Source organism: Anser anser, assembly GCF_964211835.1.
Source record: "Anser anser genome assembly, chromosome: 1".
NCBI lineage: Eukaryota > Metazoa > Chordata > Aves > Anseriformes > Anatidae > Anser > Anser anser.
The window spans coordinates 26383708-26405239 of record NC_139720.1 but is presented as its reverse complement, the minus strand read 5'-3'; the positions used below and the strand labels follow the sequence as shown (position 1 = coordinate 26405239).

At 47.7% G+C, this 21532-nt stretch overlaps 1 protein-coding gene across 1 annotated transcript; it reads right to left on the bottom strand.

Annotated features, from left to right (window-relative positions):
• Nucleotides 1-1358: 1358 nt before the first annotated feature.
• On the bottom strand, nt 1359-18841 carry LOC310885887 (uncharacterized protein). Its single transcript, XM_083809688.1, has 13 exons — nt 18763-18841; nt 15777-15828; nt 11584-11698; nt 11168-11341; nt 10973-11079; nt 10357-10494; nt 9558-9706; nt 9345-9406; nt 8583-8735; nt 6707-6819; nt 6129-6270; nt 2368-5206; nt 1359-1635 (listed from the first exon to the last, which is right to left on the bottom strand). The coding sequence occupies exons 3-12, from the start codon at nt 11587-11589 to the stop codon at nt 4862-4864; spliced, it is 1389 nt and encodes a 462-aa protein (XP_083665814.1). The 5' UTR covers nt 11590-11698; nt 15777-15828; nt 18763-18841; the 3' UTR covers nt 1359-1635; nt 2368-4861.
• Nucleotides 18842-21532: the final 2691 nt, after the last annotated feature.

Sequence of the window (21532 nt, the reverse complement as noted above, 5' to 3'; positions counted from 1 at the left end):
CGGAGAGTGGATCGCGGCGGGCAGGCGATTTTCCGCATCGAGGCCGCTGGAGGCAGTCAAGGGAGCCGCAAGGACCCAGCAAGTTGACTCCACGCCTCAAGACTTCCTCCAACAAGAAGGAAAGAAGGGTAATGGTTGTAGGTGACTCCCTTCTGAAGGGAACAGAGGGCCCCATATGTCAGCTAGACCCTACCCGTAGGGAAGTCTGCAGCCTACCTGGGGCTCGGGTCAAGGACATTACCAGGAAACTTCCTGACCTCGTTAGCCCCCCTCCGATTATTACCCATTAGTGAGAATTCAGGGTGGCAGTGATGAAACTGCTGAGAGAAGCCTGGAGACTATCAAAAGGGACTTCAGGGGATTGGGGCAATTGCTGGATGGAGTGGGTGCGCAGGTGGTGTTTTCCTCTGCCTTCAGCCCTCCCTGAATTTGCCAGATGAGTGGCAGAAGATCTCTTTATATGGGGGAGCCCGGGTCTCAGAGGATGCTGGTTTGAAGCCTACAAATCATTTCCCCTGCATTCAGAAATCTGGCCGCAGCATTAAAGCTCTCTGCCAGCCTCATGGACAGTGTGGTTGAGGTCCCCCGCTTGTCGTGGGCTATCCCTTTTGCAAGGGAACCATTTCCAGCCACAAGAGGCAAATGACACCTCTGTCTTTGTGTTTTCTCCCTTTTTCCATCCCAAGCCCTTGTCCCTAGTTCACCCAGGAGTTTCCCTTGGTACTGTGTAACTCACAGGACACATCTGCAAGAGGGTTGGTCTGCTTCCCACAACGGAAATAATACATTTGATGTTCACAGGATGCTCCTGGTCAGTAAGAGAGACGAGCAGAAGGAATCAGAGGGAACAGTCACATGGGCATGGGAGAGAAGAAGCAAAGTCCGTAAGGGAGAAGGGAACAGACAAGACCCACACTACATGACATGGTTTATTAAATGCCAAGGCGGGCGACAGAACTTGGAATTAAAGGCAGGCTGTTATCTGCACAGAACCGCTGCGTTCTTGCCAGCGTGGTGGGGGCAATGGCTGCTTTTGCTCACGGCCTGGAAACTGCCCGAATTATGGGGCAGAAGGCAAGTGTTGGCAGTCATCTTCCATCTTGGTAGAACTATGGCTTGTTTTCTGGACTGGGACTTTGTCTGCTCCGCCTTCATCTGATCAGTAATGATATCCAACTGTGAAAACAGGGAAACACACAATAAGAAGAAAATGCACAAGGCAGGAACACCTTTTCACCTCCAATTACCAGTGTGCTGGTAATTGGAAATGCACAGCATTTCCAGTGCCAAGTTGGTTCCAGTGCCAAGCATTTCCAGTGCCAAGTTGGTTCCAGTGCCAGTGCCAAGAAGAAGGGCACTCTGTATTTTGCACACCCCCCAATGACCAGAGGTCTTCAGCCCGCCCCCATACAGTTGTGTACTCTTCTGATGCTTAGCAGTTGTTTTAGCATAAAGAAGGTGTGTTTTGGAACCACAAAGGGATTCTAACTTGAGGCTCAGAAGCGTAAGCTTGCTCACAGATATGCTTTAAGAGGGGTTGAGAATAACATTTATGAATGCTGACCTGAGCCACGCAGGCTTCAGTGGTGCTTCCGGTGGAGCTTAGCGTTGTTTTCGTCTAGACGCTGACGAGCTCTGAAAAAGTCAGATGCATGCAAGAATTATATTTGGTTACAGTTTGGCAAAGCTACTCTCCAGGTCTTTGACCAACATTCGACTTCTGAGAGTGGAAGGGATTAATGGCATCTAAACACAAAAACATCATTTGATTTGAGGTTTTTGGAGAGCTTGCATCCATTGTGGAAAAGTACCGCCAATGCTGTGTATTTATGTGGCTTCTTCTGGAAGATGCATCACCTGCATAAAGAGTCAGGGATATCCTCCCCTGCCTAAGGAAATCTCAAATCTCAGACATGCTGCTGAAATGGCAGCCAAAGCCGTAGACTTCACAGAATCAGATTCTACTATCTAGAAGGCTCCTACTTCTTTAAGCATTCTTAGTTTGTTGTCATGACAATAGGACATGCAGTTCCTCTTTTCTGCCTTACATCGCTGTACTGGGTGTACGTGGCAAGGTTTTGGCTGTAACGGGCTGCAGGGTTGGCCTCTGTGAGAAGAGTCCAGGATCTCCATGCTGCAGCCTGTGGAGGAGCCCCCGGTGGAGCAGGTGGATGTGGCCTGGAGGAGGCTGCGGCCCATGGAGAGCCCCCGCAGGAGCAGGCCCCAGGCAGAGAGTGACTATGAGAGTGACTATAGGCATATTTACTGACGTAATGTTGGTCAGGTATACAAGAGGGATTTTAGGAGGAGAACGTACAAGGAAAAAGCAGCATCTTGCTTTCACTCCAAAACCCAGTCTGGACATACCTTTGCAGGTCATTTTCTAGACCTTCTCTGAGCTTTTGTTCCTCCAGATAGTAGCGCTTGTACCTTTCCAGTTTTGCCTGAATGGACTCATCTGGAAAAGTATGCTCTTGTGGTGTCTTTCTCCCTCCATCCTCCTCTTCAGAGTCAGCATCTCTGCTTCTGTGCTTTAGGTTCTTTCTCAGAGAAGCACAAGGAGGGGATCTTGTCAGTTCTTGCATGTCTGGAGAGGCTGCCCGTGTCTGAAGCAGATAATGAAATTTCCATCACCACAAAGAAGAAGAGAACCATCCCCCCATCAGTCACACATACCCAGTTTCAAGGGCCCAGCCTCACTCAGGGGAGGCCACTTGCCTCCTCACTACCACCAGCAGTGAAGGCAGAAGCCGGAAACTCCCACAGGTCAACCATTCATTTTAGTCTGGAGGACACCAGTTCTCAGCACTCTGTTCTTACTTCAGAGTTAGTGCTAAGACACTTCTGTCTCTGTAAGACAGTCCTCTGCTTGTAAGCCTTTTCCAAAGGCTCCATACACAATTCACAGGGACTTCTGTGCCTGTGGAGAACAACGCCTCACAGAAAGAATGAGGGGCAAGACCCCAAATACAAACATCACCTGCGACTTCTGGTCCGAGCACTTGTTCCTTGTCAGGCTCTTTCTTATCTCTGTCTCATGCTGTTGCTTTTGCCTGTGACCCACCTTGTAAGTCTTCAGAAGAGCTTTGATGCATGCCACCTCTTCTTGCAGCTGGCCATTGCTCTTCTCCAGTTTTTCCTGAGACCCACGCAGAGCAGACAGCTCTTCTTGCAGGTCGCAATTTTGTGCTTCTAGCTGCCTGCGTTTTCCAGACTCCATCTCTAGCTGCTGCGAAAGTTCATTGAGCTGTGGAGAGCAATGCATAAAGGGGTAGGGCATCAAGATGGTCTTTGTCACCTTCTGACTCGGTATTAAAAGCAAAGTAAAGGCAGGCTCGTCTTTCAAGAGAAGAACAGCTTTAAGATCTTTGCTGACAGGATTCCCCAAGTTTCCATCCTTCCTCGGTTCTTTTGCTAGGGACGCTCTTGCCCAAAATGCTCCTCTGCTCATGGGACATCAAACACACCTCTACCCAGACACCAGAAAGAATGCCTATTGTGTGTGTGGGGAAGCGCTGCAGTGCAGAACGGACTAGGCACGAGCAACAAATACTCTTCCTGCCCTTACTCTGAAAGCTTTGGAAACAGTGCCTCAGGAGGCCACTTTGACAGAACTGCTGGAGGAACGCATTTTCTCTCTAGGTCAAAGCTGATGTTTGGTTGCAAGGATACGGAGGATATAGCAGATGTCCCATTAAGTCCCAAAGGCCAGCTGCGATGCTGTCTTAGTCTTCTCCCCCAGAAATACACCTTTTCTATACCTTCTAAAAATACACTCGGGAGGTTCCTGCCTTTTATAAATAGATAGAAAACGAACAAACAAAAATCCCTCAAAACAAACACAAACAAAAAATAAAAAACAAACAAAAACCCGGAAACTTAATCTTCATTTTACACTGCCTAAACACAATGCCATTCCCTGTCATTTAAGAGAACTCTTCTAATGGCAGTGAAGCCACGAGAATGCTACGAGCCTTTGGACTAAGAATGAGCCACCACAAGGGCACTTGACTCCTTCTACAATACCTTCTAAAGCACATGTGTGCCTTAGCAGCACCTCTCAGTAACCAGGGGAAATCTAGATCAAGGGTTCCATGCACCTGAACAAGACACCCACGGCAGCTCAAAAGCACTTCTTGGACCTCTACTTCAGGGTGCCCATGGCTAGGGAAAGACGGGTTGAGACAGCTGCTGGTGAGCGGTAAGTTACAAAAGCATCACTGGCTCAACTCCTAAGACAGGGCTATGGAAGTGATCTTGGGCAAAGCCAACTTCAGACAGGTGGAGTTCCACCTGCCAGACCCGGAAAATGCTGTGGACCTGTGCCATGGCCTGTGAAGCCACTGAGCCCGCCATCCTTGCTGTGACTCTCAGCTCGTCCTTCCTCCACAGAGCAGCCTGCCCTCAGTGTGCCCTTGCAGATACTGCTCTGCACGTTCATTTTGACCCACAATGACAACTGCTCTGCGTTCACCTGCTATGTATGACAACAGAAGGAGCATCAAGGAGAGAACAGACAACTCACAATACAAGAAGGACCATAGAAAAGAACAACAGAGGTATGGACATGAATAGACAAAAAAAGAAATCACAAAAGCGTGCAGAATCCAGAGCTCACCTTTACCTTTTGCATAGCCAGTTTCAAGGGCCCAGCCTCACTCAGGGGAGGCCACTTGCCTCCTCACTACCACCAGCAGTGAAGGCAGAAGCCGGAAACTCCCACAGGTCAACCATTCATTTTAGTCTGGAGGACACCAGTTCTCAGCACTCTGTTCTTACTTCAGAGTCAGTGCTAAGACACTTCTGTCTCTGTAAGACAGTCCTCTGCTTGTAAGCCTTTTCCAAAGGCTCCATACACAATTCACAGGGACTTCTGTGCCTGTGGAGAACAACGCCTCACAGAAAGAATGAGGGGCAAGACCCCAAATACAAACATCACCTGCGACTTCTGGTCCGAGCACTTGTTCCTTGTCAGGCTCTTTCTTATCTCTGTCTCATGCTGTTGCTTTTGCCTGTGACCCACCTTGTAAGTCTTCAGAAGAGCTTTGATGCATGCCACCTCTTCTTGCAGCTGGCCATTGCTCTTCTCCAGTTTTTCCTGAGACCCACGCAGAGCAGACAGCTCTTCTTGCAGGTCGCAATTTTGTGCTTCTAGCTGCCTGCGTTTTCCAGACTCCATCTCCAGCTGCTGCGAAAGTTCATTGAGCTGTGGAGAGCAATGCATAAAGGGGTAGGGCGTCAAGATGGTCTTTGTCACCTTCTGACTCGGTATTAAAAGCAAAGTAAAGGCAGGCTCGTCTTTTAAGAGAAGAACAGCTTTAAGATCTTTGCTGACAGGATTCCCCAAGTTTCCATCCTTCCTCGGTTCTTTTGCTAGGGACGCTCTTGCCCAAAATGCTCCTCTGCTCATGGGACATCAAACACACCTCTACCCAGACACCAGAAAGAATGCCTATTGTGTGTGGAGGGAAGCGCTGCAGTGCAGAACGGACTAGGCACGAGCAACAAATACTCTTCCTGCCCTTACTCTGAAAGCTTTGGAAACAGTGCCTCAGGAGGCCACTTTGACAGAACTGCTGGAGGAAGGCATTTTCTCTCTAGGTCAAAGCTGATGTTTAGTTGCAAGGATACGGAGGATATAGCAGATGTCCCATTAAGTCCCAAAGGCCAGCTGTGATGCTGTCTTACTCTTCTCCCCCAGAAATACACCTTTTCTACACCTTCTAAAAATACACTCGGGAGGTTCCTGCCTTTTATAAATAGATAGAAAACGAACAAACAAAAATCCCTCAAAACAAACACAAACAAAAAATAAAAACAAACAAAAACCCGGAAACTTAATCTTCATTTTACACTGCCTAAACACAATGCCATTCCCTGTCATTTAAGAGAACTCTTCTAATGGCAGTGAAGCCACGAGAATGCTACGAGCCTTTGGACTAAGAATGAGCCACCACAAGGGCACTTGACTCCTTCTGCAATACCTGCTATGTATGACAACAGAAGGAGCATCAAGTAGAGAACAGACATCTCACAATACAAGAAGGAGCATAGAAAAGAACAACAGAGGTATGGACATTAACAGACAAAAAAAGAAACCACAAAATCCTGCAGAATCCAGAGCTCACCTTTGCTGTTAATTTATCAGCTTCACTGGCCCCTTCAGAGCAGCTGCTCATCATGTCTCTTGCAGTAGTGAACTGGGGCTCTCTTTCTCTGGCCTCATATTCTCTTAGTTTCTGCAGAGCTCCGTTCAGAAGCCTCCTTAACCTGTGCAGCAAATTAGTCAAGAAAACAATGAGGTAGGAGGTGAAGGAACTACCAGCCTGTTTCACATTCTCAGACATAAACAGCATAGAGAAGCCTTGCTTCTTCTTTAACACGCTTGACAGACCAGGAGTTAATGAGAAAAAACAGCATTCCAGTGCCACAGATCACTTGGAGGGTCCACCTTGCACCTGAACGGAGGAATAAATGGAGAAGGGACTTCCTGCCCTCCCAGGAGAATTGCAGGGCAACCTGCACTTGAAGTTCTTTTGGCAGCTCTGTAAAACCATAGGCACGTGTACAGAAGAGCCTTGTAAGACCTAGCGTGAGGCTTGAATTTGCTCACAGACAGTTACCCTCACCTATTTTTACATTCAGCCTCCATGAAGCTTGATTTCTACTCTATGGGATCTCTCTTTAAAGTGCTAACATGCCATACCTGTGACATTCTCTCTGCAGTTCGCTGTTTCTTTTCATTTCCTGCTCGAGGCGCACTTCGACTGGGCATTTCAACTCGATCAGCTTCTTCTCTTCCGATCTCTCACACTGACACTTTCAAAACAGAAGAGATACATTGCATAATCAGGCTGGAGATCTGTTACTAGTGAAGTTCCCCAAGGCTCCATTTTAGGACCAGTCCTCTTCAATTTTTTTATAAATGACTTGGATTAAGGACTTGAAGTTCTTTTGAGCAAGTTCACGGATGATACCAAATCAGGTGGAACTGTTGACTGTCAAGAGAGGTGAGGCCTTGCAGAGAGATCTGGAGAAATTAGAGAGCTGGGCAATCATCAAGAATGTGAAGTTCAACAAGAGCAAGCATTGGATTATGCACCTGGGAAGGGGCAACCCTGGCTATACATACAGACCGGGGAAAAGATGCTGGAGGGCAGCCCCGCAGAAAGGGATATCGGGGTTTTGATCGACAGCAAGCTGAACATGAGCCAGCAGTGTGCCTTGGTGGCCAGGAAGGCCAACCGCATCCTGGGGCACATCAAGAACGGCCTTGCTAGCCAGTCAAGGGAACTGATTGTCCTGCTCTGCTCTGCGCTGGCGAGGCCTCATGTTGAGCACTGTGTGCAGTTTTGCGCGCCACAGTATAAGAAAGATATAAAGCTGTTAGTGTCCAATGGAGGGCAACAAAGATGGTAAAGGGTCGAGAGGGGAAGACGTATGAGAAGTGGCTGAAGTCACTTGGATTGTTCAGCCTGGAGAAGAGGAAACTGAGGGGATATCTCATCATGGTCTACAACTTCCTCATGAGGGGGAGCAAAGAGCCAGGCGCCGATCTCTTGTCTGTGGTGACCAGCGATTGGACCTGAGGCTGCGACAGGGGTGGTTCAGGCTGTCTATCAGGAAAACACCTATCAGGAAAAGGTTCTTCACCAAGAGAGTGGTCGAGCATGACAAAGTCAGTGAGAACATGGGAATATGAGCTGTGCTTTTACTCATTAGGTTCTACAACTAGGTCAGTCTTCTGACTGAAACAAAGGATTGGAAGTGCACCACCACCAGGCACAGCTGGGGACCTCTCTCCATCTTTCTTAGCCTCAACTATCAGCAGCTCTTTGTGAGGGTTTCTGTTTCTTAAAACAGAGGGAAGGCTTAACGTTTTTTCTCTTCTTGGAACATAGCCTGAGAGACTGGGCAGGGGCTTTCTACCTACGCATAAAGGCGGGCAGTGGAGAATGGAATCTGCAGAACTATTGTTGCCTCCAATGGCATTTCAGCAGTTGTAAAGCAGAAGCCAGACTTCGTTCTGCCAGAGCTTAAGCATGGCCTGGAATCTCCCTGCTGCTTCTGAGAACATGCTCGCGGCCAAGGAATGCACGCTGAAAGCAGAGCTGCAAGCCCTCAATGCTATTCTCTGGTATCTCTTCGTTGTTGGCGTTAAGAATTGCCACATAGAGGTTACCAGAGCACTGGTGAAGTATGGTGAAAAGCAACAGTCCACTCCCGGCCAGCCCTTTTGAGAAGCTCAGAAGATTTTAAGCAGCAGGAATAATCTTTGCTGCTTCATTATGTAGAATATGCTTCCCCTAGACTGGAACTCTAACTGAAAGGCCAGCTGCAGCGAGGCCCAGGTCTCCTAGGAGCTTGACCAACCTTTGTTAGAAGCCAGTTTTTACAGACAGTAAACTACTCTGGTCATACCTACCCACCAGAAGGTGGCTCCTAATGCACGGCCTTGCCCCTCCTGCTTGTGAAAAGCTCCCCAAAGAGCCCATTGTGTTGGTCACCAGCAGAGAGGGGAAGAAGGGAAGAGAAAGGGCAACCACGCTGAGATTTATCCCTATAGTGCAGTCTTTCCATACCTCAGCTTTAAGTCTGTTCAGTTGCGCTCGCAAGCATTGTATGCCTTTCTCCATATCACTGTGCTGGCTCTCAGGATATTCAGGTGTGGCTTCTGACATGAATAGTCTCTGAAGAACATCAGGAAGCTCTAGCTGCAGCTGTCTGTCTTGATCCTAAAGAAAGGGGGTTCCGTGGGTGTAAAAAAGTCAGTGAGAACATGAGAATATGAGCCATGCTTTTAGTTTTCGTTCTACTATTAGGTTAGTCTTCTGAGTGAAATGAAGGGTCGGAAGCACACCAGTACCAGGCATCTGCACAGCTGGGAAACCCTCCCCATTTTTCTTAGCTTCAACGATCAGCAGCTCTTTGTATGAGCTATTCTCTAGTATCCCTTGGTTGTTGGCCTAAAAATCGTCCATCTAAAGGTTATTGGAAGGCTGGTGGCATATGGTCAAAAGCAATAATCCACTCAAGGCCAGTTCCTTTGAGAAGCTCAGAAGATTTTAAGCAGCAGGAATAATCTTTGCTGCTTCATTATGTAGAATATGCTTCCCCTAGACTGGAACTCTAACTGAAAGGCCAGCTGCAGCGAGACCCAGTTCTCCCAGCAGTTTCACCAACCCAGTGCAAACTGAGCAGCTGGGCTGGAGCACAAGTAGTTCAAGGGCCCCAGTCACAAACAAGTGGCAGAGGCAGCAACAGAGGTAAGCGAGCCCAGAGGTAAACTTGCCCCAAAGTAAGCGAGCCAAATGGGAGCCCAGTGGGTCCTTCACAGAAAGTACCTTGCGATCCCAGGGCAATTCAGCCTCTTCCTCCTGCTCTGCTCCTACAGCTGGCAGGGCACCTACAAGGGATGGACGAAGCGAGACAGTGTGAGCATTCCTGGCACTCTGCTTTTCCCTGCCAGTCAAGCCCTGCCCCCAAATACGGGAAGCGGTCTGACATCAGGCCACATTAGTTGTCCTCATCAGCTCTTCCACACTTCAGGATCCTACCTTCTCCATCCAAAGCAAGTGCGCTCAATAAAAAACGCTCAGTCCTCAGAGAGCAGAATCTGCTGGGGACTGCTGTGTCTTGTGCAGCGCCAGCAGAAGCTTGTCCCGTCTTTTCACAGCGTGCATGTTCTACCAGTTTCTTGCAAAGGCTACACGCAGAAAGAGAGAACATACAGGCAGTCAGATCCAAAACATCCTTGCCTAGTATCCTTGCTCTTGCCTAGGACAGCAACTGACTTGGAACCAGTTCAGAACTGTCTGTGTGCGGTGTCAGTCTCCCCATGATGGTGGACCTGCTACACCACCAGGGATCTCTTTGAGGGTTTATCTAAAGGGACACTGGTAAGATCCCCACTGAAAGAAAAGGTGCCTCTTTCCTGGTCAGTGGAGCGGAATCGGGCTTAGCAACACAAGCGGGATTTCTAAGAAAGCCTTGTGGGTGGAAGTTCTCCTCTACTTCCAAATCCTCTCTTGACTTGGGAAGGTGATTTATGAGAAGACATCACCGAGCCCAGCTTCAAGAAAGGTCTGAAGATATCGTTAAGCCTTTGTGCATCTATCACAAAGGGTGACAAATCAGCACGGACACTCTGACAACTCAGCCGCTCTAACAGTGACGTAACACTGAAAGAAAAAGTGCCTCTTTCCTTTTCAGTGGTGTGGAACTGGGTGTAGTAACACAAGCAGGATTTCTAATTTTCTTTTCATTAAAATTTCTGCAGCTACCGCAGAGGGTGACAAATCAGCACGGACACTCTGACAACTCAGCCGCTCTAACAGCGACATACAAAACACTCACCCAACGTGTCCTGACTGGAGAGCATAATCCACCGCCGTGTAGCCAGCGATATCTTTGCAAGTAATGTTGGCACCGTAGGAAAGAAGTAGCTCTATTACATCCATTTCCCCAGCAGAAGCGGCAAGCATAAGAGCAGTCCTAAAGCATCCAAAAGATGGTATGAAACATAGCAGCATTTGCAGGCTCTGTGTTGTTGTTATTCTAATCCCTGTTTCCTCCCCAAACAATTCCCTCCCCGATTCCTACAAGCACAGGGAAAGCAAAGCCACACACAGGGGAGTGCTGGAGGACTGAGGCTGGAAGGCACCTCCAGACAGCTCCTGGCCAGCCGCCTCCCCAGAGCAGACTCAGCCACGAGGCCAGAGCACGTTGCTCAAGGCTTCTTCCACTCTGCTCTTCAAAGCCTCATAGGATGGAGGCTGCTCAAACCCCTGGTGCCACCTGCTCCCCTGATTAACCTTCCTCATGCTGAGAGGGTTTCTCCTAAGCAGCTGTGGGAAGGCCTCTTGTTTCACTTGATGCCCATTGTCTCTTGGACAACACTGACTCTCCTTCTCCTGTTCATTCCAGTGACAATGCTAAGGAGAGCCACATGCACTTTGGAGCAATGCCTCACCTTCCAAACTCATTTTTATCACACGACTTCGCTCCTTTTTGAAGAAGAAACTTTACCATCTCTTTATGATGGCTGGAGATGGCAAGAAGAAGCGGGGTATTTCCCTCCTGAAAGGATAAAGAATGCCCGTCAGAACAACCCAGACGAATTAAGTGCCTTTCCCAAAGAGCAGTGCTGCCCAAATTCAAAACTTACCCAGTCCTTTGCTTCAAGGTGTGCACCATGCTCAACTAACATCTCTGCTAGAGACGTGTTAGGAGCTGCGGCAGCCAGGTGAAGGGCAGACTTGCCTCTGTAACCTTCCAGGTTTGGGTCGGCACGGTGCTCTAGCAGAATCGCCACGCATTCTTCATGCTGGCTCTCCACTGCCTGCAAACAACACAAAGAAAAGGAAGGACTTGTGCCGTGTTTCACTCTGTCACAGCTACAGCAGCTTCCCAGTGCTGGAAGATAAGAGCGTCTTCCGAGATGAGCTAGTGTATGCCTATTACGTGCCGATTACAACTTTCATGTTTCTCTACAGGTCGGTGTGAAGAATGCGGCAAGACACTTGTCATTTGAAGCACAATTGATAAAGCCCCACTTAGAGCAGAGTAACGTGTTCCACATACCATCATGAGTGGCGATCTGCCAGTGTTGTCACAAAGGTTCAGCAGGCACTTCTCTTGCACCAGGAATCGAACAACGTCTGCATGGCCGTTCGCACAAGCAAGGTGCAGCGGTGTCCTAAAACCAAAATAAATTAGCTTTCCACAGGCAGGCAATGCCCCAAATCACTTCTGGCTGTGGAACACGCGCAGGGCCACAAGTCTCCACTTGCCAATGCCAAGCAGAACGTAAGCTTTGGAGGCTGTGGAACTCCATGAAGAGTGCGAAGTCAGTGTAAGTCTCCAAGTTTTTCCACAATCACTCGAGCGGCAGAAGGGCGGTGAATGCCCTGACGCTGATCACCCACAGGACAGGAGAGAACTGCTAATGCCCGAGCGGCTGCTAAACAACCCCACAGGGAGAGGACAGGGCAGTGGCGGTCGGCAGCACACCCTTCAAGCAGCGCTCGAGCCGCCCCAGCAATTCCAAGCAAAGCTGGATTGTTCCCCTCTGCCAGCTGAGAGGGAAAAGCCCTCTCAGTGATCAGCTCTTGAAGGGAATGACGACACGGGCTCCAAGATAGTCGAGAAATGGAGACCCTTTATTGTCCCAATGCCAGATCTTACATAGTTTTTCTGAGCCCCTCCACGCGCTGCACGTGGCTGGCAAACATAGTTACAGACTTCTGGTTGGTGCATTCCTTTTGATCACGCGTAGCCCTCTATAGGCCCATCCGAGCCTAACAACTCCTCCTTAGTGGTTCCCACTTTCTCTTACTCTAGCCTGGTTACCACTCTATGCCTCTGAGTAACCTTCTTCTTAACCCGTCGCGCACTGCTGTATCAATCAGATCCAGTTTGTCACTGAACGGGTCACACCCATAAGCTCTGACCCAGGGTTCCAGAGGAGGCGGTGCCCTTGCTGCCGTGCTCCTGACTCTGCCCTGGGCTTCAGCCGTCTCTCTGCACGGGGCTGAAGGCTTTGCCAAGGGCTGGTAGGAGCATGTGCTCCCGACTATGTCCAGTGCCACTGACTTCAGGGCGAGAGGCTGCCTGGCCGGACAACGCCCAGCCTCAGCCCTCCATCGCCTCAGCTCTTGCTGACACCTGCTGCAGAAGGAGGGTTGGTGCCAGAGCCGCGTACGCAGCGGCACCAGGCTGAAGCTCGCACGCCACGGGAGAGCGATCCCACCCCAAGCCTTTAAGCGCACCCCCCAGCCCCTCACCGCTTTGCCTGGTCTCGACGGTTTTTGCCTCGTTTCCTCAGCCACCAGTGCCGCCTCAGCCGGGCCAGGTCGCCACGGGCGGCCGCGCGGTGCAGCCCGTGCAGGCCCTCCTCTGGCAGCTGGTGGGCATCGCTGTCTCTGGACAGGGAAGTGCTGCTGGGCATCGGATGCTCCTGGCCCCGGTGGAGGAGCCCCAGGAGCCTCTGCATGCTGCAGCAAGGATGTGGGCACAAGCCCACCTGGGGCCACCAGAGCCCTGCGGGCCCTGCTTGGGTCCGACACGGACAGGCGCAGGGGCAGGGGAGCCGAGCCCCGAGCAGCGGCTGTGGCCTGGTGCTCCCAGGCAGGGCAGGGACGCACCGAGGCTCCCAGCCAGGGCAGCGCTGTTGCTCCCACAGCAGAGGCAACAGCACTGAGCACTCCTGCTGGCAGGGGTGCACATACACTGCGTCTCAGCGATGGTGGCACATTGTGTCACAATGGGCATCACCAGGGGCGTCACAAGTGTCCTCTTAAGTTGGAGGGCCACACCCCCCCACAGTCCAGCAGTGACTGCGGCACTTTCTGGCTCCTGCCTTAAGAGCTCTTTGTGCCTCAGTTGACGTTCTTCCGCAGCGTGGATGGGGATCTCGGGCCATGCGATGGGGCAGGGCTCCTCAGGAGGCATCGAGAACGTGCCTGGCTGGCAGGGGCACTGCATTACTTCCCTGTGGCCATGGTTGAGCTGGCACCTGCCCCAGTTGTACTGGGTCTGTCTGGGATGGAGTTAACATTCCCTGCGGCAGCCCATATAGTGTTGTTCTCTGCACTGGTACAGAATCATAGAATCATAGAATCATTAAGGCTGGAAGAGACCTTCAAGATCACTGGTCCAACCATCACCCTACTACCAATGTCACTCACTAACCCACGTCCCTAAGCGCCAGGTCCAACCTTTCCTTGAACACCTCCAGGGACGGTGACGCCACCACCTCCCTGGGCAACCAGCTCCAATGTCTGACTGCTCTTTCTGAGAAGAAATGTCTCCTCATTTATAACCTTATCCTCCCCTGGTGCAACTTGAGGCCATTCCCTCCAATCCTGTCACTAGTTACCTGAGAGAAGAGGTGGACCCCCAGCTCCCCACACCTTCCTTTCAGGTAGTTGTAGACAGCAATAAGGTCTCCCCTGAGGTCTCACCAGCTTTATAGCCCTTTTCTGGACACGTTCCAGGGCCTTGATGTCCTTCTTGCACTGAGGAGCCCAAAGCTGAACACAGTACTCAAGGTGCAGCCTCACCAGAGCAGAGTACAGGGAAAAAATCACCTCCCTGGTGCTGCTGGCTACACTTTTCCTGATACAAGCCAGGATGCCGTTGGCCTTCTTGGACACCTGGGCACACTGCTGGCTCACGTTCAGGCGAGCATCGACCAACACCCCCAGATCCTTTTCCTCTGCACAGCTCTTGAGCCACTCTCCCCCACGCCTGTAGTGCTGCATGGGGTTGTTGTGGCCAAAATGCAGGACCCGGCACTTAGCCATGTTGAACCTCATCCCATCGGCCTCTGCCCATCGAACCATCCTGTCCAGGTCACTCTGCAGGGCCTTCTGTATTTTAGGAGTAGTTTTAGCTGTATTTTAGGAGTAGTTTTCAAAAAAATGCCTAGTTTGAATGTTTAGGGAGTAGGGACACTTGAGGATGAAGAGGGCTGCAGAGGACTAAGTCTAACACTGGTGTGCAATAGTCCTTTGCAGGTTCCCTTTAGATGTTCTGTGTGTAGCCTGTGGAATTTCTTTCAGTAACTTCTGAAATGCTTGTAGTTGGAGGTGAAAACGTGTTCCTTCCTTCAGCATTCCCCTCTTATTGTGCGTTTCCCTATTTTCACAGCTGGATATCATTAGTGATCAGATGAAGGTGGAGCAGACGAAGTCCCAGTCCAGAAAACAAGCCATAGTTCTACCAAGATGGAAGTAGACTGCGAGCACTTGCCTTCTGCCCCGTAATTCGGGCAGTTTCCAGGCAGTGAGCAAGAGCAGTCATTGGCCCCGCCATGCTGGCATGAATGCGGCGGTTCTGTGCACATAACAGCCTGCCTTTAATTCCAAGTTCTGTCACCCACCTTGGCATTTAATAAACCATGTCATGTAGTGCGGGTCTTCATCTTCTTCTCCCTTCCGGGGTTTGCTTCTCCCCTCCCCTACTCATTTGACCGTTCCCTCTAATTCCCGCCGCTGGCAGGGGCACAGCATTACTTCCGCATGGCTGTGGTTGATCTGGCAGCTGTCCTAGCTCACCCCGACACTCTCCCGGGCACAGGGCAGCACCGTACCCACATCCAGGGACAGGTCCCCCCTGACGTCCAGCTCCTGCGGGGCCATTCTTCACTTGTGCTGCCACAGTGCTGTCGCTGGGTTGGTGACAGCGGCTGAAGGTGTCCCCGTGCTCCAGGCCGTGTGGGTGCAGAGGGCCCTCCCCAAATTTGCCAGAGGAATGGCAGAAGATCTCTTCCTATAGGAGTATTGGGTTTACATAGCAAGGTTTTATCTGCAGGGCGCTGCAGGGGTAGCCTCTGTGAGAAGAGTCCAGAAGATGCCCCATGTTAGATAAGGGCCAGATTCCGTTGGCTCCAAAGGGACCATATGCTGGCCAGAGATGAGCCAAAAATTGCTGTTTGTGCATCTGTGAAAGCATATTTAAGAAAGGGAAGACAAACAAACAAACAAAACTGTGGAACAACATCAGCTGGGAGAGGGAGGAGTGAGAACCAGCCCTGCAGACACCAAGCTCAGTGCAGAAGGAGGGCAGGAGGTGCTGCAGGTGCCAGAGCTGAAGTTCCCCTGTGGCCTATGGAGAGGCCCCCGACGGAGCAGGCTGTCCCCCTGTAGCCCATGGGTGGAGGAGCCCCCGGTGGAGCAGGTGGATGTGGCCTGGAGGAAGCTGTGGCCTCAGTTTGGGAAGGTGTTGTGTTGAAACCTGGCCAGCACCCAAGCACCACACAGCCATTCACTCACCCTATGCCCTTCCCTCCATGGGATAGGGGAGAGAATCAGAAAAAAATGAAGCCTGTGGGTTGAGATTGAGACAGTTTATTAGGACAGAAAAGAAAGGAAAATAGTAATGGTAATAGTAGTAGTACTACTAATGTATACAAAACAAGTGATTCAAATGAAATTGCTCACCAGCCACTGACCGATGCCCAGCCTATCCCCAAGCAGCTGGTCCCCCCACCCTGGCCAGCCACCCCTATATATTGTTTAGCATGACATCAGATGGTATGGAATACCCCTTTGGCCAGTTGGGGTCAGCTGTCCTGGGTCTGTCCCCTCCCAGCTCCTGCTGCACCCCCAGCCTGCCCGCTGGCAGGACAGAGCGAGAAGCTGAAAAGTCCTTGGCTTAGTGTAAGCACTGCTCTGCAACAATTAAAACATCAGTGTGTTATCAACATTATTCTCATCCTAAATCCAAAACACAGCAATATACCAGGTACAAGGAGGAAAATTATTCTAACTGAAACCAGGACAGAAGGACGGCATCCCATGGGAGGGACCCCGCATGGAGCAGGGGCAGAGAGTGACGGTGAAGGAGCGGCAGAGACGAAGTATCAGGGACTGATTGCAGCCCCCATTCCCCCCTGCCGCTCAGGGGGAGGAGGTGGAAGAGGGTGGGTGGGACGAAGTTGGTTTTGTTTCTTTCCTTTGTTTCTCACTTCTCTGGCTTGTTAGTAATAGCCAATAGATTTTACTAATTTCCATACTCTGAGTTTGTTTTGCCCTTCACAATAACTGTTGAGTGAACTCCCTGTTCTTGTCTCAACCCTTGAGCCCTTTTCATCGTATTTTCTCCCCCTTTTCCCTTTGAGGAGTGGGAGTGAGTGAGCGGTTGTGATGGAGCTCAGCTGCCCACCTGAGTAAAACCACCACAGAGGTGTGTCCCACAGTCACTCCATAGGCAAACAAGGGGTCTTGCAAAGTAACTCCTTCACAGGGGATGAGAACTTCCCCCTGCCCCCTTCTTTTGCTCCCTCCATAGAGTTTCACAGTCTCTTACAGTTTCTCTATCTCTGCTGTGCCCTGTCTTTGAAGCTTCACCATGACCTCCGTGGCAGGTCCACCTGCAGGCTTTTTTAAACTTTTGTGGTAGATAGTTTTACAACATGAGTTGTTTTATATTTCCCATGTTCAATGTTTCTGTTAAGATTAGAACAAGGTCCTTAGTCAAGAGAAACCCAGCTCTGTGCAGAGAGAGGTGCATAATTAGGCAGAGATTTTTCAAAAGACCAGTTCATGCTTGGACAGGACTTTCACACCGCCTTGTTTCCTTCCAGCCTGTGCTGCCCAAGAAGGAACAAATTCCTTTCAGTAAAGAGAGTAGCTGTCCTCTCAGAAACGTGTTGCTGCTTTCCATGTGCACTTTTTGCCACCTAGTGGCACAGCATGTTGCTTTACCATTTGCCTCTAAAGATTACACCTTGTTTATACAATAAAAAATAATCTGTCCTTGCTGTTGGAGTCCTTCATCAAGCAGCAAGGTGCATCTATCCATTCAGGGTACTAACCGTACTGCTGTGAAGAAGGGTTCAGGAGACTAGGTTTTCTTGAACGGTCAGTCTGGGAAAATATCCTCTGTCAAAACCACAGGGATACTCAAAATTCCATTGTTTATTCCATAGATGAGCCCCAGAACAGTTAGGCATGCTGCATCTCTGAAATGCAGCACCTGTGTTGTGCAGGTAGCTAAACCAGCTCCAGGGAACTGATGCCAAATTGCTTTACAAGAATTTAAGAGATTCATAAAATCCATAAAAATTGCTTGGGGTGGAAGGGACCTTAATGATCATCTAGTTCCAGTCCTCCTGGCATGGAATCATTTAGGTTCGAAAAGACCTCTAAAATCATCAACTCAAACCATCACATAACACTACCAAGTCCACCTCTATGCCATGTCCCTAAGCATCATATTCACACATCTCTTAAATACCTGCAGAGACAGGGACTTCACCACTTCCCTGGTCAGCCCATTCCAATGCCTAACCACCATTTCCATTAAGAAGTTCTTCCTAATACCCAATCTAATCCTCCCCTGGTGCAACTTGAGGCTACTTCCTTCTACCCTATCACTTGTCACCTGATAAGAGAGACACCCACCTTGCTACAACTTTCTTTCAGGTAGTTTTAGAGGATCATATGTAGCCACCTTCCTGAGCTTTCACCCACTTTTGAAACAGTATATATATCTTGGAAATTATTTTGGCTTTGTTGATGGCAGTTTCTGTTGTGAGGCTATGATAAGTGTCTTTTTGTATCCATAAATTAGATGTCTGATGTTGGTCACCTCACATCTGAAAAATGTTATGATCCTCCCATTAGTAAGTATCGGCATGGATGGTATGTGCTAAAAGGCTATAGCACACGTCCTAAGTGGGACTGATTTCACACACAGGAGTAGACATGCCATAAAGTATATATGTTCATGGAGTGTTTCAGAAATGTCCTGATTTCCCGAAAAAGTTACCTCAGAGCAGACTTTTATCAAAGCAGCTTTACTGGAGCAACCCTCAGGAGCAATCTTGCAGAACAGCACTGAAATAGCCAACTATTTTCCAGTAGGTTATAGCATCTGATAAAATGCTACGCAATGCTTACCTTTGATAATCAGGCTTTTCTGATAATGCATTTTTCTAAGAAAATAGCAGGTTTTGTTTCCCAAGGTATATAAGCACTGTGCAGTAGACAGTCTAGTCAGAGGCACTATTAAAATCCCAGCTCAAAGTAGCACTGCACCAGAGATAGCGAACAAAGGTACTACCTTGCATGGTAGTACAGCTTTCTTAGCACAATTAGATTATGTTCCCATAGCTAGATTTGCTCTTATAAGGAAGTGAGCTTGTTTAGCAGTATTTTCACCCTATTCATAAATATGCCATAAGAACAGACCCTTAATCCCACCTCATTTGTTGTGTCTACAGAGCAGTTTTCCCACTGAGCTCCAGTGGCTCACCTCTCTCACGGAACATGTGTGAAACCTGCTAAATTGCTTTCCCCTCATGGAAACTTCACAAATGGCTGCTGCCCAATTGTTACACCACTTCCAGATGTCTAGTTGATACATGTTTATTTAGTAAGCATCTGTGGTGATTTAGGATGATTTTGCCACCAGCTGCTTGTTACTGCCTTCTACTCAGACTAAAAGGGGCTGGCTTTCACTTCTGAGGTTCATGTAAGCATTCTCTATGGGCTTTGCCTTTTAAAGTGATCAACTGCTTTTTTTGCCTGAAGCTGATGAGGAAGCACTACACAAAATAATTCACATACTCTGTAATAACTTTAGGTGGAGATACTTGGCTGTTGTTTGCAAAAGTACTCTCTGATTACATGGAGCTGTAGGATAGTAATTCCGAGATAGAGTCAGTAACCAGAACTTGAAAGTGGCAAGTCTTCACTCCAGTAGAATCCAAGAGGAGTGAATAGTCATAGCCTGAATGCAATACAACATGAAGAATTTTGTGTCTTTTCTGTGCTCCTTCTTGGGGTATGCATTTTATTTTTAAAAATCTATTGCTCCAAGACAAGAACTGGATTTGAATTTTTAAAAAGCTAGAAAAGAGAGGAAGAAAAAGGATTCCAATAACAAAGATAATCTGAATGTATATTTTATTACTGAGGTACTAAATCTTTCATAATCATAGAATCATAATAAATTGAAGAGTTAATTTGCTAATACATAATGAATCCAACAAATATAAATGATATATGTAAACCCACATAAGTAGTCCCAGCAAGTAAGCCAGATTGCCTGCAACATCTCATGAACCCCATTTTACCTGCTTTTTACTGTAGAACAGGGTTATGTACTGTACCAAGCTGGGGAGAGAACTCTTTCCTTATCTTTAAGTGGTGTAATATTATTAAGGAACAATGCTCTAATGGTTTTGTTTGTTTGTTTGTTTGTTTTGTTTTAATTTGGCAGTGGGGGTGGGGGGAAGGTTTGAAATTCAGTTGTGTCTTGGGTCTAAGGGTTGTGGTTTCCAGTACTCTTGAGACCATCTTCCCTTACAAATAATTTTCAGTGTGCTTAGTTTAAAATTTTAATATCATAGAATGAAAGTAAAAGGCTCATTTAATAATTAAGCCTTGTAGTGGTTTAAGACTCAGCCTTCTGTTATTGCTATTGCCCATAATAATGGTCCTTTAAACATCTGAGAGAAGCTGAGAAACTGCCAGGTAGCTATAAGAGTGACATAAAGAAGAGTGATCTAAAGAAACTATTCTCTTCAAGTGAGGCCTTTTTATAACTAATTAAAATGAGTAGCTAGAAATGGTAAGGTAACACTTTCTCTGCGGCTGGTGGTTGACTGGCTGCATCTGTTATTTACAGAACAAGCCAGTTACTCTTTTTTTTTTTTTTTTTTTTTGGGTGGTGGTGGTGAGTGGATAGGGTTGGTATTGAACAGTTTGCTGAATGCAGTTAGCTCTTTTTTACCACCCTTCCCTATTCTGGCACCTGGCAGTTGTTACAAGCACTTGTTTCTCATCTCACATTTAAATAGCAAATTGGCTTGCAGTGTCTGTACAGATCTTTCTGCAAAAGGCAGGGAGAGTTGTACTGCATATATAACTTTTTTTTATTATTATTTTTTTAATTTTCTGTATAAAACTTTGACCCATAACTAGAGGAAAAACAGGCTTTTATTGGCCTACCAGTAATTACTGAAGAACAACTATCTTTTCAGTAACTACAGTAAGAGGCAAATAAGCAATAAATTTTAAGGTGTTTAATGAAATTGCAACATCTCCCTAAAATGCAGGATTGCCATTGGTCATTGCATTTTTAATGTAATTAAAAGGCAGGTAAACAAATAATCATCCATGCAATATAAAGACTGGAAAGTGTAGGTTAAATTTGTTTTGCAGCATTAGGTGTTTAAAAGTATTGATTTCTGTAGTTGCAGATAACTCAGAAAAATCTTATGCTAAAGAAAGAAAAAAAAATATGGGGTATGAATCTTACATGAGCTAATGAAAGGATTAATTTTGGTAATAAAAATATTAATAGTCTAAGAATAATAACATTTAAATTATATGAAATAATTGTTTGCATTTCTTTGTTCTATCTCTGGGTACCATTGCTATGCCATATATTTACTTTTTTTGTCTGTTTAGTTTCCACTAGGGAGGTTTTTAAGGGAGTAGTCACAAATCAGTCATGTTTTTCTCAATTTCAAAGATTGGAGCTTCTTTTCTATGTATTTCAAAATACAGTGGTCCTCTGTAAATGCCTTGCAGTATTCTATGATTCTATTATTCTATTTGTTGCTTTCTTTATATACACACATATGCACATATATAGTTGAATAAGCATGTATATATAAAATGTTAGGCTGTTTAAAATGTGTTAACTAGCATTAGAATACAAACTGTAGCCCTCCTAGATCTTCTGCTTGTGAACAGAAAGGGTCTCATGGGTGAAATGGTGATTGGTGGCCATCTTGGCCATAGTGACCATGAAGTAGTTGAATTTAAAGTCTTTAATGATAACAGGAAAGCTGCCACCAAAAATTCAATGCACTGAGGAGAATAGACTTCAGGCTACTCAGGGAACTAGTTAGTAAAGTCTCCAAGAAACCTGTTTTTGAAGGTCCATCAGTACTGGTCACTTCTCAAGTACCGCCTCTTAAGAGCACAGGTTCAGGCAATTCCAAATTGTTGGAAGTCAAGCAGGCTGATTAGGGATCTTCATCTAGAGCTTAGGTGGAAAAAGAAAGTGTATG